Genomic DNA, 23,968 nt, shown 5'->3' with positions numbered 1-23,968 from the left:
AGGAGTGTTATCTTGAAGACAAGAAGAATGAAGAAGGTCAGGCAGCCTTCATGAGATAAACTTTTCAGACCACAAAATCAGAAACTGATCGAAACAGTTTGTAATGTTATAGTCTGATATGTTTATTGAATTCTGTAATGCAGAGGCTGAGGTTTTATACCATTCACCAAAACAAAACTTCAGATGAGTGTCTTGATTTATGTAAAACCAAACCTAAACAACCAACTTCTCACTCATATTATACTAGACATAATTTATTTCTTCTGGTATTAGTAAACTCTAAAGTGATCATTGAATTAATTCCATCAACTCTGTCCTTCCCAGAAATGCTGAGTAGGAATGAAGAGTGCTAACAAATCAAGTAGATATATGCATCACTGATCTATACAGATCAGCTGTCCTTGAAATGTAAACTCCAGAAAGGGATCTGCACTTTCAAAGATGCATGCAGCTTCTGTCAACCACTATTCCTGCATTCAACTCATCTAAAGATTTGCTGTAAACTTCAGAGAAGAAAAAGAAAGACTTGATGCCTGCAAGCACAAATACAGAAAGACATTAGAATTATTTTTTTTTTTCTTGGAAGCCTGTGAAATTGAATGTGACATACAGACGTGAACTCTTCAATTACTGGCAAACTACCTGAAACCTTTGTTAAAGCACACATTGTTTCCAAATTAGGTTCTTGCAAAAAAAAAAAAAAAAAAAAAAACCAAAAAAAAAAAACCAACCCCAAAAAACCAAAACCCAAAACAAACCCACAAACAAAAAACCCCCCCAAACCACCAAAAGCCCTCAAAAAGAAAAGAACCTTATTCTTACTCAATACTATTTGACTCATCATTGAAAAGAAGCAAAACAAGTAGAATGTGTAAGAAACAGAAAGCAATGCTGAAAGAAAAATGAAAAACTACAATGTATGATATACACTGTTGGTATGTTGAAGGTATTGTACCTTCAATACTATATTTCTGAAATTAGTGGACTGGAATGAGTTTCATTCATCACTGAGGTTGCACCCGTCAGAAAGAACAGGCTGTGCTAAACAATATAGTGAATTTGGATTTGGGGCTTCTGTTACGAGCTAAAAGTGTTGTGCTCACAAAACATGAAGTGTTAGTTCAACGTAAAATCACCCTACTGATTCAGAGTTCAGAATTTTTCTGGGACAGGTTTTTACTTGACAAATGACAAAGAAGGCATTGGTAGACTACACCACTAATTAACTACAGTTTCCCTATCTAATGTCCTTGTAGAAATCGTTTAAGACCAGCATAAACATCCTCTTCTTTGGCTAATTTGAAAGAAACGAATTTGTATTGCCACACCCGATTCAGATCAACTTTATACTTCTGATTAGTGTCCAGATCTGACCAATGATTCAGAATTCTCAGAAAAGGTGGAAAAAGTAAATAACAATTTAGGCCAGAAGAAATCAGAGATGTAGTAATAGCATACTTAAGAAAGATTATATCAGAGGTTAATTATATGCTAATGACACATATAATTTTCTTTCATCTGTATACATACAAGTAGTAGAAGAGATCAAGAATAAGATTTATTATACTATTTTCAATGTTTTCTATTTATTGAGGGAATATTATATGAAGCTTATTTCCACATAATCTGGCTGTGTTTGATTCTGTTCAGCTTCAGTGAAATGCTGCTATACCAGCCTAGCATATATGTTGCCCCCTCATAAAGTATTAGGAGCCTTAAAATTAGCTCTGCAATACATACCTTCTAGCTTGTGAAGCGGAAGACTGAATCCCATTTTAGAAACATCTGCTCCTATAGGCTGAATAGTGGCTTAGACAGGACACAGATCCAGGATCTTCAGCAGTGTTGAGCAGAGCTTGATGCTGTGAGGATCAGAGTGTGCCCACACAACTAGAACTCACCAGTGTTCTGAGAAGCATGAAGAAGAATGCACCTAATGAATGTTCTACTAAAGGGGTGCACCAGAGTTTCTGGATTGCAAGGTACAATGTCAAACAAGCATATCTGTAGCTGTAATTCTATCTGGCACCATATTTAACGTTTCAAGTTGATCTTCTTTGGTATTGACATATAATAAAATGTTTATATGAAAATGGAGAACACAAGTACAATACCATCAAACAAAACAAGTAAAAAATTCCTAATGCAGGAGCATAGATAGATGTTTTTTATATATAATCAAAGTATGTCATACCTAGCATATGGAATATGGTGTCTGAGATATACAGCATAACAAGATACTATTTTAACTATGAGAGCATCCCATGGTCTGCATTAGAAATGACAAAATAAAAATACTCCACGCTGTGGAGGGCAAGCAATTTTTTTTTTTGTTAGCAAGAATCAGTGTGCCGATGGAGATGTGTAAACGAAAGCCAGAACAACAGAATAACAACAGAATACAAACGTGATCCATATGGTAGTACTAATGAGAAGCTTTTCCATTCAAGAACAAAGCAAGATAATTTTTATAATCAAATATTTGCATTGTTCCTAATATAAATAATGGTTTTGCATTTTTGCTGTTATTTATTTTTTTTTTTGTGTACAGAATAACAGTGTAAGTTGATATTTTAATTTCTTTACATTCAGAACTCTCACCTTAAACTTCTTCACAGAGCTCATAGTCTTACTTTGTTTGGAGATTTATTTATTTATTTATTTATTTATTTTTCCAAATCCAAGATAATAAGAGTGTAGTTTAATAATAATGATCTACATACAGGGAGCTTCTACTTCACCTATACAAAATCACAGGTGAAGTAGATTCCTTTTATTATTAATTGATTAATTCAACATTAACAGGGGATGAATTATTTATTGGAGCCACTATGTATACCCCTGTTTCAACATACAACTTCATTTACTGTATGAAAAATTCTAGAAATCAACACCTCTATCAATTGTGCGCGATATAAAAAATACTAAGAACAAAAAATACATAACAGAATAATACCATTTCAAATATTTACATTTTTACATGGTTAGAAGTAGTCATTATTCCAATACAGCACAAATTTTGTAATAGATGCGTGTCTGAAAGAAGTACTGTAGTCAATGTATTTGCATGATGAAAAGATGATGGTCAGACTGTGACTCACACTAATTGTACAAATGTGTACTTCTGCTTCCCCAGACTAAAGGGTACTATTTTAATGAGTTAATGTTTTTCCCATGAAGCAAAGTACCAGTATGTTCTCATAGTACGAATCTCTGCAGTTTAGAAAGATACGTTTGAAACAGTTTGTTGTCGGCCCTTTAAAAGAAACATTGATTCCAGATGCATTAATGCCAGTCAAAGGAATGATTAACCATCCTGTAAAATTTTGCATTGTGCTCTCTGAAGTAAGAATACAGTTGCTCTAAAACAGTGTTGTTAACAAGAGGATGGGGACGCCCTTTGGATTCATGTAAACATCTCTCCCTTCCGTCACTTCTTATGCAGTAGAATCCCTTGGTTTGGTTAAAATAAAAATTAGAAGACATAATTCTGGAAGGAAGATTTAGAAATCTTTCAACTTTCTGTAATTCAGGAAGAGGGTCTTTGATTAAAGTATTGCCATCCACTATGTGAATTTGATCCAAACTGAAATGCTTAAGCCACTTTTCCATATGAACATCATATAGACTTCTCTGAATAGCTTTGTATTTGGTATTAAGTGCTCCATTCTTAATAACAATATCTTCAAAAAGCTGAACAGGCTTGTGGCTTTCTACTCTGTTGTAATATACTTGGGTATAGTCAGATATAACTCTCTCAGTGGGATCTCTTAGAATAAGCAGCAGTTTAATGGAGCTATTCATGTCATGAATTCTTCCTGGAGCCTGTGGTGATGTAAAATAGCCTGGTGTTTTCTCAATTGTAATTTGATTTCCATAAGAAAATGGCATCAGACTTCTATACCAGTCTATTCCTTTCACATAATTTTCATCCCAGTCAAAGAAGTGGACTTCTGTAGCTGCCACCACAATATTAGGATGAATATCCAACATTTCCAGCAAAGCCCTTGTCCCTCCTTTACGAACTCCTATGATGATTGTCTGAGGTATTTGTCGGCTTGTGCCAGGAGGTCTCACCTGTGCCAAATAGTGTTCGCTTTTATTGCTGAATAATCCTACTTGTGACTTCAGTGTTTCCAACAGTGCCCCATTCTCAACAGGAGCACCCTGGGCATGAGTCAGCAGAAGATAAGCTGACACCAGTAGGAAGGCCATGTGTAGAGGAATAGTTAGTTCAAGATAATGATATGCTTGGCTAATGAAAGAATAAGTAAGTCCCTTCTCGAGTTGGTTGGTAGAACCCGTGGTAAACACACAGCAAGTTTCTGAAGCATCTACAAAATATAAAGACAGACAGGTCAGTGTTTCTAAATGCATCTCCAGTTGGAAATTTAATTCACAATTCAATTCACAAATCTAATCTGTGATCACAGCGGAAAATTTACACAGAAGTAGTTTGTTTTGCCTGACTTTATTTCAGCAGAACGAAAAAATCTGCATGTGTGTTTTTTCACTTAATTATAGGTGACCAGTGATGGATGCTAACCCTTCAACAGCTTGTATTTCCTCTAAACAGAACATTAGAATTGTTTACCTGATTTAAAATTGTTGACCATTATTTTCTTGATTTCCCTAGTTCTTCTCCATATACAGCATATACTTCTCTTGCTGTATATACCATAACCAATATAATATTGATAATAATTCCAAAGCATTTCTGAATGTCAATGCCCTTCCCTAAATTCCCTGCTAGTATAGTATATCTTAATCTAAATAATAGCACTGGATGGTGATGCATCCATGTGGTTTCCAGTGAGGTATGGATCATATTAAGAAAGGTCTGTTTACTTAGACACAGAAAAGAAAGCACAGATATAAGCAAAAATTTTGAATCAGAGCCTTTTAGAGCAGAAAACTGATGTGTGACAAAGCAAGTGTCTCGGATCAGTATGGAACAAAAATGAGACACGGTGGATTCTTTGTGACTCTCCAGTTCTTGTAATGCACAGTCACTTAAGTGTCAGGAAACTCTTGGCAAAATCAAACCTTCAGATAATATTCTGCAATTCCTCCAAAGCTCAATATAAGAGATACCTAGATGCCTGAAAATTTTTGCAGGGAAGCAAGTCTGGTTGGAACTGGTTACACTCTTCTTAATCCACATAGCATACGATAATTTTAAGGAAGTGGTGAATGTTAAATTTCTTAAAAATCTGAAAAAAGCTTTAGGCTTCCAGGTATATGCACGTGCACATGTCAGTGAAAGAAAAATGTCACTTTAACTTTGTTGGTGACATTTGAAATCTCTTGGGGAATTCTATATTGCTTGATATTACTTGAAACAGATCACAAACAGATCTATCATCTCAAATTCAGATCAACGCAACACCTGTACGAGCCATTATGCTTCGATTGCCTGAAGCCTGAAAAATCTCCATTGAGAGGATTCTTGCACTTCATCCAATTTCTGAGCAATTATAACATTTTAAGATTTACAGAATGGATCTATAGCCTTGTTTTGCTTTCAGTGTAGAGCGTGGAAACAAGCTATTTCACACAGTGAAGCAGCAGTCATTTAAAGAACAGTATCTGATTTTGGAATTTGATTTATGGCTCATATTTTGAAGTAGTCTCAGAAATACTATGATTTTAGCTCCTTCTTCAGTTCCACTGTCAGTTAGTCTCTTTTTCCAAATATATTGGTGACAGTACTTTGCCTCTTAGAAACAACCTTAGAAAACATGGACAATTCCCATTCGTCATGGCTCTGAGGAGCACTTAGTACTTCTGTGTAAAAATTGTTTACTTTGAGGCTTACTTTAAGTACTGAAACTGTTAGTTAAGAATATTTTTTATAACAACAGTCTAGGCAAGGTAGCAGATTCATTAAATCTATTTTCTTAATCTTATTAAAACCTGCTCCAGCTTCTTGGATGTCTAGGGAAAGACTCTTGTTAGCCTGAATGAGCTCTAAAATTACAGATAAATAGCAAGTATTAACCCTAAAATTGCCATTTGAAAAATAAACTAAGATCTTTAGGGAGTAAATCTGTGGAGATTGGACATAACATTTCGTCTTATGTTCAAGCAAGACCTAAAGGGCAATTGCTTCTTCAAAAAAAGCACAGCTTCGACTGGGTACTGTGTGAGTGTATACATCTTAAATATTGTAAAAGTCCAAGTACAAAATTGGATTTGTAATCAGAGACTACAGAAAATACTGTTCTTTACAAACCTGAAAGGAAGTTACACTCTAAAGGTCGCAAGTTTTTTACTAAGAGCTTTACATGGAAATTCTATTTAAAGTCCTCAAGAGCAGGGAATGCAAACATTTCTACAGCAATTACAGGATGGAAAACAAGATCTGCTTATACTAAAATCATCTGTAGTTACATTTTTCGAATGGCAAGTTTGGGAAATGGTAAACATGGTGCTGCTGAGGAATCAAAATGCATTCTACTATAATGGCAGCTAATGTCGGTTTTGAAAAACTCCACAGAATGTACAAGACTGACCATGCAAATTGAGGCATCAGAGTCCACATGACTCCTTAAAATACTGACTTTCAAATGTTAAGCATGTTCATAGGTAGTGAATCTGCTTTAATAATTTCAAGCTAAATTATTGGAGATTCGCAAGTTTCCTAAGCAGTCCATTCTGAGTAAGGGTAGAGCTACACATAAAATGGTTTTGAAAACACTTCCTTTCTTCTCTGAAGTAGGAATATATGGCAGTACAACTGTTTTCTAGACCTGTGATGCCAGTAGTCTGGAATTTAGAAGGAGGGGGGGAAGGAAGGGAGACGGAGCAGTTAATCTTTCTTTTAACCTGTTCCAAAACCCCAGTGTTAATTTACAGTCATCTTCATTTAAAATTTAAAATTCTTCCAGGAAGATTGAGGAATTGTTTTTGTAAACACCTTACAATTTTTTTTCCAATTTACCTTTATTGTGCTGATACATATGGCACATTGTATGTTATAATGCATATACACCTGTATACGTTCAATTACAAGTAGTTTGAAAGTGAGGCAAGACCAGCATGAATGTCTGCCAAGCAAGGGATATCTTGCAGATCCAGGGTTGAGACATACAGTTCATTATCTAACTCAAATTCCAGACCTAATCCATCTTGAAACAGTTTTTTATGAATTCTTTCTTGACAGACATTTTGGGCAGCTTTATTTAACTAGTATTATTTGTCGAGTTTTTGAGAAGTATTCTTGAGACTAATTGGGTTAATAGCTTAAATAAAAAATAGGAGGGGAGAGCAGAAAGAAGGAATTTCTCTGAAATTAACCAAAACCATTGTAAAAAAAGATATAAAAGTATTTGAGATTGGGCACTCTGCAGTAGTATAAACAGAGGTATGTTCTTCCTAGATCTGGTGATAGATGAAAGAATGCTCAAATTCTCTTCTTAATTTTATGTAAGAACCCCAACACACTTGTATTGTTTTATCCCTAATTAACTGATAATTGCCTGGTTTCATGCACCTAAGAATCCAGTCATCCAACTACTGTTGTCCAAAGAAGCCTGGATGCTGAATGAGAAATTCATACTTTAAGCTAAGGAAATGTTGGTCTTCTAAAATATTCTCAGGCTCATATGTGACGTGAGTGAGAGTCTGTTTTACTTACCATCTGAAAGCAGCAGTTTTCTATAAAACACAGAAATCAAGTAACAGAAGAGGTTCTGTGTTTTCTAGGGACTGAAGTATTAGCAGCATTTTTGAAAACAATTATGTTAGTTTTAACCATTTTGCAATTAATTAGTTGTTTTATGTAGTGGAAATGTCATAGAGTCACTGCTAGAACAAAAAACATTACCCAGAAAATACTACTAGAAATAGCCAAATTCAGAATGTGCTGTAAAACTGGTGCCTAAATGGATCAAAATTGCCTTTGGGAGCAATTCCACCAGAACAACATTCCAGCTTCAGCCTAAGATATTTGATTGATTTTGATGATACTCTAAGATGTTAGATCCTGTGGTTAGTTTATAATTGCTACATAAATGTAAAGGTTTTAAAGATGATTTATCCACTATAATTGGAATGTTATTTGAATAATTTTTGTGGTGTTTTTCTGCCTGTATGCAATGAAATGCACATTTTTAGAAGATATGAGCTGCTTTTTATAATGAAACCAATATATTTTACACTGTTGCACTGCACACTCTCTGTATCTCAGAGTATTCCTAAGAAATTAACCCCATGATACACAATCAAAATTACAGTGCCTTCTTACATGTGTGGTTGTTTGTTTGTTTTTTTTCTATTATTTGGTAGTGTTGGTGTTGCTTAGTAACATAAGGAACATCAACAGATATGCTACTTATTACGCAGAAATGAAATTCAGAAAGAAATTCGTGCTGCAGGGAGGACTAATTAAGGAAATAATACCTTGTGCTTTTGTTTGGTTTACTTCTTTAAAACCTTAGACTAGACTGAAGAAGTTAATATGCTGGCTGAAAAATCATTTTAATATTGCAAAAGTGTTCTAAAGACCCTTAACCGCTGGCACTCTATTGTAAAAAAACCCCAACCTCTAAGCTGCTTCTGAATTATCTTGCTTCAGGGTAAAGTCCATCATAGAGTAAACCAAACTATATTATCGATGCCAATTTATAGTATTATTAATTCCTAATAATAATTAGCCTGTAATGCTTTTCGCTGGAGAATTCCACAGCACTTTGTGTTAATGAATTGTTTGCACCCCATTAAGATACCATTCTCACCTTACAAGAAATTGCAACTGACCAACCTATAGATCCAGTTCAGGAGTGCAAATGCTTCAGAAAGGCAGGGTGAATGTGATCTGCTCAAGGTCACGTAGAAGTCCTAACCAAAAATAAAACTCACCAGGGATTCCAATTCCCCTTCTAGTTCCAATTTTGTTCCATTTCATGGCAGCCACTCCCATCTCTTTGTGGTTAACTTGTATTTGGGCTACATGCTGAACTGAAAAGCAAAGAAATGCCTCAATGCTTCAGCGTAAGATGCGAGTATTTTGTGGAATACGGCAATTTCTTCCCTGTGCCTCCCCTCCCCATTGAAACAAAGTATAAATTCAGTATTTTGTTGTTTCTAGGTATTTGTGCAGAAATACTACTGTTTGCTACTGAAAAATACAGCAAAGGGAGGTGGTCAGAACAAATATATAACAAAGCATCAATTTTTGTCTTGATTTTTAAAAACATGTTTGGATTTAAAAAGGTGTACTACAGTTCCTGTTTTTTCCTATTAGATATGAACTTATCCCAACACAGAAATAAGCCACTAGGAGGAGAATACAATTCAAATATTTTAAGGCTTACTGGTATACAAATTTCGAACAGCTCCATTATAATTAAGAACATTGCTAATGCTGACAATATAAAAAAGCTATAGCAGCCTAACTGTATTGACAACAGAAGGTCATACAAGGTGAACTGTTTCAGGAATTATAAAAAAAGAAAATTATACTGTAATGACAGTTATGCCTGTGTAAAGTACATACTGACTGGCTTCACATAGTAATTCTAAGTAACAACATCAACATTACAATTTGAAAATTTTTCAAATATCTGCAATTAGGCTGTTTTTTCTTTTTCCTTTGGTAAAAATAGAGCTCGTTACACAGCATAATCAATGCAAATCTGTTCTTAGTATGGCCTATGCATTTTTGAAAAATAGTAAATGAATAATCCTGTGCATATGTGACAGATTGCTTAATAAAATCCAATATAAATTTATTCAATTCCAATAAAGCAATGACTAATCCTATTCTAAGCATTAAATGTTAGAAGTTATACAATTATCAGAAGTTCTCTTCATAATACCTTAATTCTGCTTGATAATTGACATTTACAAAAGGAGCGTGACCAGCAGGTCGAAGGAGGTGACCCTGCCCCTCTACTCTGCTCTTGTGAGACCTCACCTGGAGTATTGTGTGCAGTTCTGGTGTCCTCAACATAAAAAGGACATGGAACTGCTGGAACAAGTCCAGAGGAGGGCCACGAGGATGATCAGGGACTGGAGCACCTCCCGTATGAAGATAGGCTGAGGAAGTTGGGGCTGTTCAGCCTGGAGAAGAGGAGGCTGCGTGGGGACCTAATAGCAGCCTTCCAGTACCTGAAGGGGGCCTATAGGGATGCTGGGGAGGGACTCTTCATCAGGGACTGTAGTGACAGGACAAGGGGTAATGGGTTAAAACTTAAACAGGGGAAGTTTAGATTGGATATAAGGAGGAAATTCTTTCCTGTTAGGGTGGTGAGACACTGGAATAGGTTGCCCAGGGAGGTTGTGAGTGCTCCATCCCTGGCAGTGTTCAAGGCCAGGTTGGACAGAGCCTTGGGTGACATGGTTTAGTGTGAGGTGTCCCTGCCCATGGCAGGGGGGTTGGAACTAGATGATCTTGAGTTCCTTTCCAACCCTAACTATTCTATGATTCTATGATTCTATGTCCAATGGTTGAACAAAATAGTATCATCTTTAACATGAAATGAAAGGAAACAAAATTTAGCTACTTCTATCTATCCAGGTTGCAATGCCTAGACTGAGTTCAGGAGACAATGAGAACCCATTTCCAAGTGTGAAAAATATTTGAAAGTTTAAAAAAGTTTCCTTCATATAAACAATTGTGAGCAGGCCTGAATTTTAATACAAGCAGTGCAATTACTTTACTTTTATGTTAGATCAATAATAAATAGGTGCAACCGAATAAGTTTAGAGATGTGTCCTAAAAGTTTCAATGAGATGTGACTCAGAAGACTCCCAAATTAACTGTTCCATGAAACTAAAGACTGGGTGTGAATGGACAGAGATCCCAGAACATGATAACTCTTTAGCTAGAGCATGAAAGTATTCTGCTACACATTTACTCTATCTTCTGTTGCCAGATTAAATGTAATAACTAAATGTAATAACCGTGATGTCATCACTGTGCTTTATCAAAGGCTTTAACAAAATCAAAAGGAGAGTTTAGCCAGTTTCCATGAATATACACAGACTGGATATGAAGAACACCTCCCACCTGTGATCGTGCAGTGTGAGTAAAATATGAAGGATTTTTCTAACAGAACTTCAAGTTGAGCTCCAGTGGTCTCTGGTTATACAAGGAGAAGAGGACTAGGAAAGTGAAAAAAAGAGTCATAGATTCCAGAGTCACACAAACATCACAGCAGTTCATGCTGCTGCTAAAGAACATTAATATTCTTGTATGCACCTAAAAATTTTGTTCACTTTAATTAGAGTAAAACTATAGACATATTTTTTCTAGGGACATGTACTAAGAATTCTTAAATGAGGTAATTCCTAAAAAAAACATGATCCCGCAGACTGTCCCAAAATCCTGTTTTGCTGTCTAAACAACTCTTCTGGAAAAGAGAGAGTCTAAAGGTGTCTCTTTAAGCATCAATATAAAAACATATATTATCTCCCCAAAAGACAAAGACTTTAACATTTTAAAGTCCTAATATCATACAGTCATAGAATCACAGAACGGTTAGGGTTGGAAGGGACCTTAAGATCATCTAGTTCCAACCCCCATGCAGTCATCAACAGTGAATTTATTTGGATGAACCTTTTCTAATGAGATTGCAGTTTTATAATAGCCAACAGTTACTACCTTATAGGAATATGAAAAGAAATAAGAAAGAAAATTGCTATTTGGTGAGTAAAAGATAAGAGCTGCGAAGTAATGGCAATTGGCTGCGGGCTTCCCTTCTACCAGGTACACAGACTACAGTGGATGAAAAGGAAAGCTAAGGTTAGCATAAACTATAAACACATTAAATCATTGGCAGGCGATATTAGTTGATAGGAGTTTTGAAGAAAGTTTGCTTCCCTAAGGCTAACATTATATTTTCTAGAAATTTTCTATAACTCCCTTTTCTGATAACTCAAGATAGAAAATTGCCTGATGATGACTGCAAATATATATAGCAGTCCTTATATACAGTAATATATACGGTATAAATATGCTAATATATTTCTGAGCTAAATAAGCCTTCTACAGCTGTAGCCTACATGTTCATACTTTATGGTATCTTTGAAAAACACCATACTCGAACCATCTACATAAAAGTTACTGAACTGCAATTTCATAAAGGTCCTTAATACGTTTAGTCCATAAAGCCAGGTACATTATAATCATACATCTAAATAGACATAAAAATTCTGCTCCTACTAAGATGCAAGGATAGATAGTGGTCAGATTAATACAGATAACAAGGCCAATTTTATATATGTAACCACCCTACACATCACATTGGTGTATTTCAAATGGGTTTACATTATTGTTTTGTTGAATTAAACTCACACCTCTAATTGTTAATTATGCACGAGGACCAACATAAACATTCATGTAATCTGCTATACCAGGTCTTCAGCTGAATAATAATGGAATTATAATGGTGTAAGATATAATGATGTGTGACTGATAACTAGTTTTTGTGTTTTATTTCCACAGATCTTACCAAGATAAAACTTCGATCTTTCTGCCTCAGATATAATTAGTTGAATATTATTCATTTGCCCACACTCATTGTCACAAAGAGCACCTTAATACTCACTGATGCTTAGGAATTAATATTAGAATTTGCTGCAGAGGATTTATGAGAGACCCGTCTTTCAAAGGAAAAGATTCCTCAGAGGGTCAGAGATGGCAGCAGCATTCAAGAGGGACAAGGACAGGTTAGACCTCTGTTGTACAAACCAGCAAATTCCTACAGGACATGCATGTGAAACAGGTGACCCTAGAACTAGTTATGCTGTCTTGTAAAAAGCACAATTTCCTGGCATTAAAAGAAAAAGAACAAAAAAAAACAACCACAACCATAAGCCCCTGCTACTCTGAACCAGTGGGATTCTAAAGTATTTAAGCACTCCAAAAAGGGAAAACTTGGCCTCACATGAGAGTTCTTCTGGGCAGAACTTGTCAATATTATATGTTTCATTTTCAGCACTGTCCCAGTACAGGGGGAGAGCTGCTCATCAGACACTGGCAGCTGCATGAGTAGCTACCTAAGGCAGCCAGGAGTGACACGTGAGCTGGCCAGGGAGAGAAGCCATGAGATGGAAGTCTTACAGGCAAGGAGGCTTCTTTGTCCCCATCTAGAAAGCTCTCCCACAACTAAGCACTTCAGCCAAGTCTGCTGAGCCAAGGTCATTATCTTACCCTCTGTTTATAATACCTTTTCAGAGAACTTTTCCAAGACTGGCATTCTCTAGGAAGTAGTTATATGATGCTGACTGGTAAGAATTGCTGTATTGGGTCCTATACAATTGCTGTATATCCCCATTATAGAAGGCATGAAATAAACTGATCGTTCCCTTGGTAATAAGTCCTACTATCCAACAATCAGCAGATTGAAGAACTTCTAATGTCAAATTCATACACTAAGAGAAAGCTTCTTGGCTCAGTACAGGTGTAAAGTGAGCTGAGAATTCACCCATAATAAAACAAAGCAGCTGAAAGGCCCATCAGAGTTGAAATGATCTGGCCTTGTCAAGGATAACTGATCAAGTATAAGAAATACTTCATTACTGTGTGCAGCCAAAGGACACATCTATTTTTCTGACTACAGCTACTTCTTAAGTACTTGGTATTTTTAGTTTTTGGCTAACTCAGGATTGTGAGAAGTACTGCAGAGAAAAATTAAAAAGAAAACCCAATAACCTAACCCCACCCCACAAAAAAAAAAAACAAAAACCCCACAAAAAACAACAACCCAAATCAGCTCAGAAGCCTATAAAACTGGGTCTTTGTGAGAATATAAAGAAACTGAAAACATCAGTCATCTAGACAATTGTTTTAAGGCTGAAAATCTAATTTTGAAATCTTGGGTACTGGCATAGGCCCTAATAAGAGACAAGATAAAGATAAGGATCAGAGACAAAAGGCCTGAGTATGAATGTCTGACGAATAATAGGATTTGCTAAACTAAGAAGCATACCCAGTCCACGCCGAGTTTAAGTATGCTGAGAGTCTCTGAGCATCAAAGAATCCAAAATGGTACAAAAAAATCCCCCTTCCTGAGAGTAAACAAACCCACACAACTTGAAGTCAGAGACCACAGAAAGCAATGGCCTAGCAATTCTTAAAACTGATTAATACAGAAAGTAGCGAAAAGGCAAAATCTTACACTGGTAAGCAAATCCTTGTTAACAAAGAAGGTACCATACAGAACCATAATACATAATACAGAACAGGCAAGCACATTAGGAAAGAAACAAATAGATAATACTCTTCTTGAATAAAGACTCGATGCCTTCAACACGTCAATTATTGAGTTACATACATGCATGTTCAACCCAACAGGCAGCTGCAGAGACACAGGAATGAAAGCAATTATGGAAACATTTGAAAATGCCTAATAATCACAGTACAGCACAGACAATAGCCCAGTGTGCCAAACTCATGCTTCTTTCACACTGCTCCTCAGGCTAAAAAGAGAGTCAAAGATGACAGTCTTTCAGTCTTACAGAGTAAGTAAAAGAGAGTTTATTTTCTGCATATCATAGAAAAGCAGAAATTGGATGATTTCCTCCTTACAGGACCTGTTCCCACTGCTGAAGTACTATGTTAAAATAAAGTAAAAGAATATTCCCTACTCTAAAAAATCTGAGAGCAGATAGCCAACAGCAAATACTTCTTATGATTACCTCCAGGACCTCTGAGCTTCAGCAGGCTTCCTATCTGACTGTCTTTTGCACTTCTTGGTTAGGGAAGACAGAATTTAGAAAAAAATCCCTGCAGTCCCAACCTTACTAACTTTGATGTACAGCCTGAACCTGTAGGCATGTCAGTACTCCAGCCAAAGATATACATACATATGTCAAAACCTCTTAAAACTTCAGTGGAAAACAAAGCAACTCCCTCTTCTCTTTCCCCTAGTCCAGTCAGTTAATATGACAACTTCCCTGTGCAAAAACCATCTCTGCATCTACCAGTTTAATGTCTCCCCACACTTTCTGTGGTTGTACCACTACATCAAACAGCATGGTTAATTCAAGCAGAACATGTTCACCGCCATACAGCATCACTTCTCCTCCCCCACAGCTCAGCGTTACTTTGCACCCAAATAAGCTTTCTGCACTATTCATTTAATGCTGCTTCACTTCAAATCAGTTACAACTTCTCAGAAAAGCTCTTTGATGTCTGAGTGTGCCTACAGCAATTCTTTGCAGCCTTTAAGTTCTGTCAATTTTCACCTAGGTCTTTAAGGTAAAATAACATTTAGGAGCCATCACATACGTTCAAGATCTGGCCTTTAAGACTTCAAATCTGTGAGACTTGCGACAATGGTTATGGGAATATTAGAAACTCTGAGAAGGAGAAGCCATAATAGATGTGGTCAGAAAATGAATTAAAGCATAGTAAGATTCCCTCCCAGAGTCAAATACTGTGTTAGGTGGTTATGACGGTAAAATTTATAATTAGTACTTTTTTATTTGAAATTGTAGCATGAATTTGGAAAACATCTGTTGCACTTAGATATCTTATAGTGACCTTTTAGTATTTTTCTCCTTAAGTCTGACTGGTGTTATTGGTATTCGGGTACTTGACGAGGTTCTAGAAACTCCTGTAACAGAGGCAAAAGAGGGAGATGTGTGGAGCAGTTCTGAAATATTTTCATAATTAACTGCATATTAATTAGAACAATAAACTGTTAGAATGTCCAAAGTCACTCTCTTACCAGTGGGGAGGCTGCACAGCAAGTAAAAGAGACAGAAAAATACAAAGCAAAAATTTTGTTATTTCATTTGCAGACTGGCAAGAGACCTTTACTTTCTGTGGGAGGAGGTGATCAATTTTGTGATCTATCATTGCCATTGTCTAGCCACAATTAATTTTTTTGTTCCTTACAATATGGTTTACAACCCACTCATCCCATACTATTGTGGACCACTTAATTTTTCCTCAGAAATTTAAAAAAAGAAAAGTTCTCATTTCTCTTTTTTACCTGTTCTCTATCACCATTATGTGCGCTAGGTGTCCCTGCCTTGGCAGTGGGGTTGGACAAGATGTCCTCCAGAGTTCCCTTCCAACCCTATGATTCTCTAAAGCACTGTTATATAAAGCAATGATGTAGGTGTTTGCGTTTGGTTGATTTAAACATAAAATACACATATTGTGTCTCCTGATCCTTGTTTTCCTGTAAGCACACGCAGCAGCCCCTATGCATGGTGCAATTACTTTAATTTCCTCACTGTATAATTTAATTCTGAGTACATTATTTTTCCCCTTTTCAATGCATTCTGATTTTTTCCATAGTGTTAACAGAAATATTTTCAGCAGATTTTCTGTGGCATCCTTTATCAGTAGTTTAGCAGTTACTCTGAACCTTCGAAGAACAAATGTCAAGTCCAGTGAGACTCATAGAAAAAAGAGAAAGTGAAGCACCAAAGCAACACTTTCAAATCAGACTGCCTAAAAGCACGTGAAATCAGAGAGGCATTCTGCTGCCATTATTCGCAGTGAGTAGTGCTTCATTAATAAAATGGAGTTGGACAGTGCTGAATGTCAGAGCAAAGAATCTTAATTCCCTGTGTAAATGGTGCTGTAATCCTAAAAGATATTGAGCATCTGAAGTTTTTGTATCTCTAGTATGGGTAAGAACTCCAGTGAAGTGCGCCTGATCTCAGACACTGACACAATCATTTTCCAACTCAGCAAGATGGAAAAAACTTATTTATGTAATGATTCTCTGGCAAACATTTGCAGCCTACCAATTTGCAGCTCATGACAGTTGTACAAACCTTATACCCTTTCAGAAGAACTTTAAAAGAAAACCTCACAAACATGCAGTAATTAGGTAAGATTAACATGAAATTCAGTTAGGTAAAGAGGATCTCTGATGAAATCCCAGCATTACTTTTCACAACCACTGTATCTCCCTACTCTCAGCTTTTAGTATGTCATTGTTTGGTCATCAATACATAAAGTGGTTTGCCAAGCATAGTCATAATACCATTTCCCCCGGTCCAGTTTGTGAAAAATGTATCCTTCTATTTAAAGCAACATCATGCTTAATTTTGTGGCAATAAAAGATTTTTTCTGCATTCTGGTTATGAATGCTCAGTCCTCTCACCTTAAATATGTGCCCACAGGGGAAAATAAATCTGGATTTTAAAATTAATTTGTAACTATAAAATATGGAATAGTTATTTCTGTTTATAGCATGCTAAAAAAAGGTAATGCAAGTAAGCAACGTAAGCTACCGGTTATTGATGCCAGCTCTGTTTTAAAGCAATGGTAATAGCTTTTCCTCTCAAGAGAGGACAGTGTTTCTTCTAGAAACTATAAATTGTATATATTATTTTACATTTTTAATGCTGAATTTTCATCTTAGATTTGTAGTTTGACATTTCTTAGCTAAAAATATTTTCACACTCATGTCCCACTTATCCTTTATGGCATCTATCAATTTAAATACATTTCAAGCAAAAAGAACATTAGCATTAAGAGCAGGTTAAATTTCTTCCAGAACCTTTCTGTACAGGGAGGGAAGTCTGACATGGATGTACTTGGAAAGCTGTAACACCTACTGATGCCTTAAAGCGAATTACAGTCAAGAGAAAAAGTCACTCTGAGTTTATAGACAATAAACAGTTCAGAGCAAATTTATGAGATCAGAATCAAGATGTTACCATCGAACAACACTGAAGTGTCAGCGTGTGAGAAATAAGAGGCTCAATTATTGAATGTGAAAGAGGCTCAATTCCTATACTATGGAGCTTAACAAAATTATATGAGAAATTAGAGAATAGCGCATTAAAAGCATTTATAAAATGAAGCTATTCTCCCTGACATTTCAAAAAAAAAAGAAGGCTGATATAATTGTCATTAACAGTCTGCGAGTGTTTCAGAAACAAAATTTCAGTCAAATTTAAAAGTAGCAGGGGAAATAAATTACAAAGTTCAACCTATTTCATAAAACATTATGGATCTGCTGCATTCTTAAATATGCACGAGAAATTGAATGTGAGGCATTTTAAAATATAAGGTAACCAACTTCTAAAAGCACCACAAAGCTGGTAATGAAAGAGGAAGGGATGGGAGAAAGCAGTGGAATTTCTGAAAAGCAAAAAATTAAGTATCTGTAGGCAAAACCATATTACTAATTGTTTTAATAACTAGAGTTAGGTTCTGTATTTGTGCCAATACCCATACATATATATAATACACAGAAATAAAGAATAGGCAGTAATACAAAATGTAATCAAAGAATTTACATGGGTTCATGAGCAATACAGCTGATGCTGATAAACGTAGGTTATCAAAGTTTATTGCAAACAGATAAATATGTACACCCAGGAAACATGAACAGCTGCTCAAGCACAGACAAACTTAGATTCATTACAACACATAAAACCTCAGGACAATTTAGATTCTACTCTAGTGCAGATACATAGGAAGGTGAAAGTAGTAAGGATGGTATTATGGTTGTGATGGTGGTAGTGGAGACTGAATGAATTTGAGTTCAATTTCCACATTGTCCTGTGGAAGCTGGCGCAAAGAGACCTTGGACAGTTATGCCATAACAAAGTGAGATGGAGGTTGAATTTACAGTTGATTACATGCTCTCCAAGTACAGCAACCTCCTCAAACAATGAGATTATTCACATGGGGAGAAGCTAATGTGTTTTCAAATTTACGCCTCAGCTTCTCACAGTAATTTCCACTTGAAGACAAACCTTGAGGGTGAAATTTTTCAGAATCATTTACATTGGTCTAATTTTAGTCCCACAGAATTCAGTCATAGAATAATTTACTTAGTAGTAAAGTTATGAAAGTTTTGAAATATTCCCCTCTCTTCCCCAATTTATGCTCCTCCAAATTATGTTTCTCACCTTAGAGTGATATTACAATGCCAAATCCAAATACCTTGAATGTCCAGGTGACAGAAAGGTAGAAGCAATCATAGAATCATAGCCTAGTTAGGGTTGGAAAGGACCTTAAGATGGACCCTTTGTGATTGTAGCAGACAGCTGCATTGCTAATGCTCAACAATAACGGAAATGTTAAATCACCATGCACGTTTAGAAATATATCAGGGTGCTCCAGAGGGATTTTAAATTACAGAGTTGACAAACAATCAATACAAGCAATATCAGCTCCCATGTTGAAAGATAATTTTAAAGTTATGAAAAATGCAAAAAAACCCAAACCAACACAAAACCCAACAAACCCCTTTCAGTCATTGATACAAACTGGGAAAAAATACATTAAAAAAAAATAAGAAAATGGGAGGGAATATGCTAAAATTAAATCAATTTATTTACAGTCCCCCTCCCATATAATCCAACACATATCCCTTTTTGCTGAGCAAAATTTTTACATAGGTTTTAGATTCCATTGACCTTCCAAGCTAAATAGCACAGGGAAAAGAAATGATTTCCATAGTTTACTTGAATTTTTGACAAGCTACTTTGCTATTAGTTTCTATGTAAAGCAAAGATTCAATGTGGATTAAAAAACTAGCTCAGAAAGTGTAGGAATGTCAGGAAATCTTCAGCACCTGGTTAATTCAGAAGACTGCACCATTCAACTCTTCAGAAAAGATACAGTCTGAGAGTTTCAAAGGACCTTAAAGAGCTTCAGTTACTAATTAATTTTAAATTTGAATTTTAAATTAGAGATGGACACCTAGATCCCTCAGACTTCCTGGAGAGCCCTACACTTTGGAGTCTTCGTGAAACACTCAAAAATCTCAATGAAAACATCAGCTTGCTGCTGATGCAGCTAGTAGACAAAGGCAAGCACACTATTAGTATGCAAAAGCAGTGAAAGAAAATGCCAGTACAATTTTAATGTATTTTTGTAAACTAATGGTTCACATTGACTAGGAACAGTGTGTTTCATTCTGGCCAATCGCTCTCAGAAGAGAGAGGGAGTTCAGACATGGCTGTCAAAAGAAGATTGCAAGCATGAATAATTTGTTAATATAAGGAGACAGAAAAATGCACACATCTTTTGACTTTCTTGGGATTTTGTACTTTGACTGTTACATTAGATAAATGAACTAGGATAACCCTTGCTCATCCCCTTGCAAGTTCTGGAAAAACATGTTTCAGTGAAACAAAAATGCAAAGAAATTAAAACTGACAAAGTTATATACTTTGAACAATGCGTAATTAATCTAGGAGCGTCACTGCCACTAAGTGTTACTGAAGACCTATGTAAAGCAAATAAAAAAGAACAGCCAACAAAGTACATTTTAAGTTGTATGTCAAAATACAGTATGTAGTGTTTTAAGTAAGCAATCTACTATAAAATAGTTTTTACAAGAGCTCAAGGTGAAACAGAATCAAATTTGAGAAATCTGTACTTCTGGGATGATAATAACTAGGGGGCAAGTCATATAAAACATGTGACAACTTACTTTAATATATTTTCCAAAGAAATTTTATATAAATAAATATTGATTTTTAATAGGTTTGGACATGTTTATTTACTTTATTGAGTTCTGTGATAAGAGGGGCAGAGAAAAATCTCCATTTTTGATTAAATTACCATAGTTTCCACTGTCATAGCTCAAAGTACAACTTTATGTGTTTCACCAAGTTAGTGAAGACCAGGAACTATACAATTAGAGCATACAGTCTGACGTGGATATTGAAAGTACAAGCAAAGTTGGATGACTTACGGAAAAAGGACAGCAGCATGACAGGACAGTCACATGCCACAGGAAAAAAGGTGGTAAATATAAAAAATTAAGCAAGACAAAGAGAAATTTAGGAACTTGGATCCTTCTACATATTATAAATGCCAGGGCATAAGTTAACATGATTAAATGATGAATCCTAAACAGTTATCTTAATGAATTTGAAGACATTATACTATTCAAAGGAGAATTTGAAGACGTCATACTATTCAAAGGAAAACTTGAGACAGTACATTATAACAGTCACAATTTATTTAATTTTGGCTTGTGAGTCATGTTTTCTAGACTTCTAGACTCTTTCTGTTGCTTCATATCCACATCAATCATGACCCCAAATCCTAGGCCTCTTGAAGACCCTAAGAGTTCACTAACAGAGAACATTAAACTGCAGCCTATTACCATTAAACTATTACTTGAATAAAGTAACAACATTTTGACACCCAGTCCTGTCCTCCAGTGTGTTTGCATCCTTCCTTGCTTAGCATCACTTATGTCTCCTCCATCATCCTGGGCATCAATAAAAGATGCTGTGTATTGTTTTTCTTGTGCTTACAAATTGCGTAGTCCAATGTAGCTTTTTGCCAATGAACACTGAACTTTATAGTGCAGGTCTCATTCAAGATACATTAAAAGGAAAGTGTAGGCATTAAATACAAGGCAACAGTTGATATGTGATTAAATGCACAAAAACGATTTGAATATATGCAGTGAGTAAATTAAAATATAACTAGCCATGAAAGGAACATGCTTTTATGTGACAATAACAAAGATCTAAAAATGTTATCCTATTCTTCTCAATGCAGATATCAATTTCAGATTAAATCAAATTAAAACACACAAAAGAAACACAGATGTCTCTCCATCTCTGAAGCTACAAGCCAACTGAAATATGCTGGCATCTTGGCAGCAGTTTTAACTGAAACATTTGTTAAATTTAATCTATGAAAAGCTACACTTGTTTGGACCAAGCATTTTACTTGTCCTGTATCCCCTCTCTACATGTAAGGGAGCATACTACAAGGCAAACACACAGTGATTTTCCAAGCAAACTTTCCCAGCCTCAAGTGAGTCTGAGTTTTAGTGTCTCTCTGAGACAGAATTATTAGCTTTACAGTCCCTAAGGGCTATCAGTAACTAGTAATAACACTTTTTTAATCAATGTAAACTCAACTTGTGGCAAGGAGTTTCATAGCATAAGTATATTAAACATGAAAAAATACTTCCTTTGGTTTAACTTAAACATAGCACCTCCTAGTTTCATCTAATGCCCAATGTCCTTGCAGTGAGTCAGTGAACAATCACTCATCATCTATTTACTTGACACTCATGTCTTGATGAACTTGTCAAAGCCTCCTTCAATTTTCTTCTGCCCAGTCTGAAAATTTGTAGTTCTACTTGGTCCTTGTTTGAAAGACTTAATCATCTTTTACTCATTGTACTCTTTACCTTTTCTTCTCTTTACCTTTTTCCTACTTTTTACCTTCTCTTTACCTTTTCAAGGTGCAGGTGACCCACTGTGACACTGCTTGTAGTCATAATGTTCTCTACTTTGTTCTATTTCTTTCTAAAAATTTCTAATATTAAATGTGGGTTTTTTTGACTGCTACTATTTTCATTGCTCACAGTCAATTACGCATCCATTCTTGGGTACAAATTAATTTTTTTTTTTACCCTTTTGAGAACTGCTTTCATTTACTAACAATGAATTTCACTTGTCAATTTATCACTCAGTATCACTGAGGTGCTTCTTTGCAGTTGGCTTTTCTTTCTCCTATTCAGGAAAATTTAATATCACCTGCAAATTTTGCTTTACAAAGACAGGCTTCCTATTCCATTATTTGAAATAATGGTAGCCTATATCTTTAGCAAATTGTTTTGTAAGCTCTTTTTTGGTATACCTTACTGTTGTTTTATGTTGTATTTGTGGTTTTAGTTTCTATTATCCTTGAATAATAGAATAAATGGCATGTCTTAATTTCTTGCATACTGATTTGTTGGTGCCTCCTTGTAAGAAGGTTTAGCCAAAATCTGAATTGTAGAACAGACCAAACATAAATCTATTAGAGATGTATCAAAAGAAGCTGAATTAAGCTTTTTAAGGTATAGTCAAATTAATTAGAACAATTCAATGGAACCTCGTTGCATTCTGGAGGATTTTGATTTGGTACTTAAGTCCAAGATCAAAACCACCAGATGGTTCAAGATTCCAGCACATGGCTTTGGAAGTAGTCTAGATGAAATCATTCTGTAGTTCACTTGTTGAGATTTGATGATGTTTTTGCTATAAACATTCTCTACAGTAAGTATATGATATGAATCCCACCTGCCAGCAAGAATTATTTGCACTGAATTCAATGGCTTTGGAACAGTTCATAGGAATGGGTTAAATAACGTTAACAAATCCATAATGTCTTTATGCTTGACATTTTATTATTTGGTTAAGACTAATGCAACTTCTTCAAAACTGAGCTAACTCCATGCAGTGCTTATTCCAAAACACTTATGCAGACACCTGTTTACTGTGAAATGACACCTATCATCTAACTTTATTCAACTACTGTACGTTCTCCATGCTGTTTATCACCCCTATTTAACTTGCTCTGCAGTCTCAGCATTTACCCTTATGGCTTCACCTTTCTTCTTTTGTTTCCGTGCTTTATTCCTCCCTCCTCCTAAATTCTCCCTTCCTGAGTCCCACCTATCTTCGTAATTTTAATTACTGTTAGAATGACTTACACCAATGCTGCTAAACACAGTTTTATTACTAGATCCAGTTTTCAGTTGCAAGTTTGCCACTCTTGGGTACATGCCCAAGGTGATGTTTTTTCTTGAAAACAGCAACTTATTGAGCTGAGCTGCTTCCAAGAATGAAGTTGGGGAAAATCACATTGTTTGTTCAGGTTATAAAGAAAATATATAGCAACTTGCTCTTTGAGAAGCTTCGGTGTTGTTTTGTTAAACAAGGCTTTGTAATCTGGCAAAGAATGGTCAGTATTTTACCGAGTCCATGAAAATTTCCCTCAAATTTGGCCAAGTTATAGTTTCTATTAATTTCTGTTTACACACAATCTAATTTGAAACCTGGTTGCCAAAACTCTCCAAATCACCCATTGCACACAGCATGCTCTCCCTTCCCACAGCTGTTTTTTTTGCCTCAAACCTGCCCCACTACTCTACACAGCAGCTGCCAGGCCAAGCAGAAAACCCCACTCCTGGCCTCAGAGCTCCTGCTTGGCACCCAGGCTATGCAGCAGCAGTCACACTCAGGTGCACTGCAATGAAAAATTGTGTGGCACAAGGGAACATAAATGCCACAA

At 35.8% G+C, this 23,968-nt stretch overlaps 1 protein-coding gene across 5 annotated transcripts in view; it reads right to left on the bottom strand.

Moving 5' to 3' along the window:
• Positions 1 to 267: 267 nt before the first annotated feature.
• Positions 268 to 23,968, bottom strand: part of LOC136011277 (heparan sulfate glucosamine 3-O-sulfotransferase 1-like) — a 67,476-nt gene continuing 43,775 nt past the window's right edge. For 2 of the 5 annotated variants that reach the window (XM_065672913.1, XM_065672912.1), the window contains exons 2-3: positions 1,741 to 4,334; positions 268 to 533 (exon numbers count right to left, since the gene is read on the bottom strand). In XM_065672913.1, coding sequence (XP_065528985.1) covers positions 3,286 to 4,215 — 930 coding nt within the window. In that variant the 5' untranslated portion in view covers positions 4,216 to 4,334 and the 3' untranslated portion in view covers positions 268 to 533; positions 1,741 to 3,285. Of the gene's footprint in view, positions 534 to 1,740; positions 4,335 to 8,862; positions 8,962 to 11,014; positions 11,110 to 23,968 lie in introns of all 5 variants that reach the window. The other 3 variants (XM_065672909.1, XM_065672911.1, XM_065672910.1) reach the window with 3 other exon arrangements.

The sequence above is a fragment of the Lathamus discolor genome, chromosome 3, assembly GCF_037157495.1.
Source record: "Lathamus discolor isolate bLatDis1 chromosome 3, bLatDis1.hap1, whole genome shotgun sequence".
NCBI classification, from domain to species: Eukaryota; Metazoa; Chordata; class Aves; order Psittaciformes; family Psittacidae; genus Lathamus; species Lathamus discolor.
Note: the sequence above shows the minus strand (reverse complement) of the source record. Positions and strands in the feature narration are given on the sequence as shown.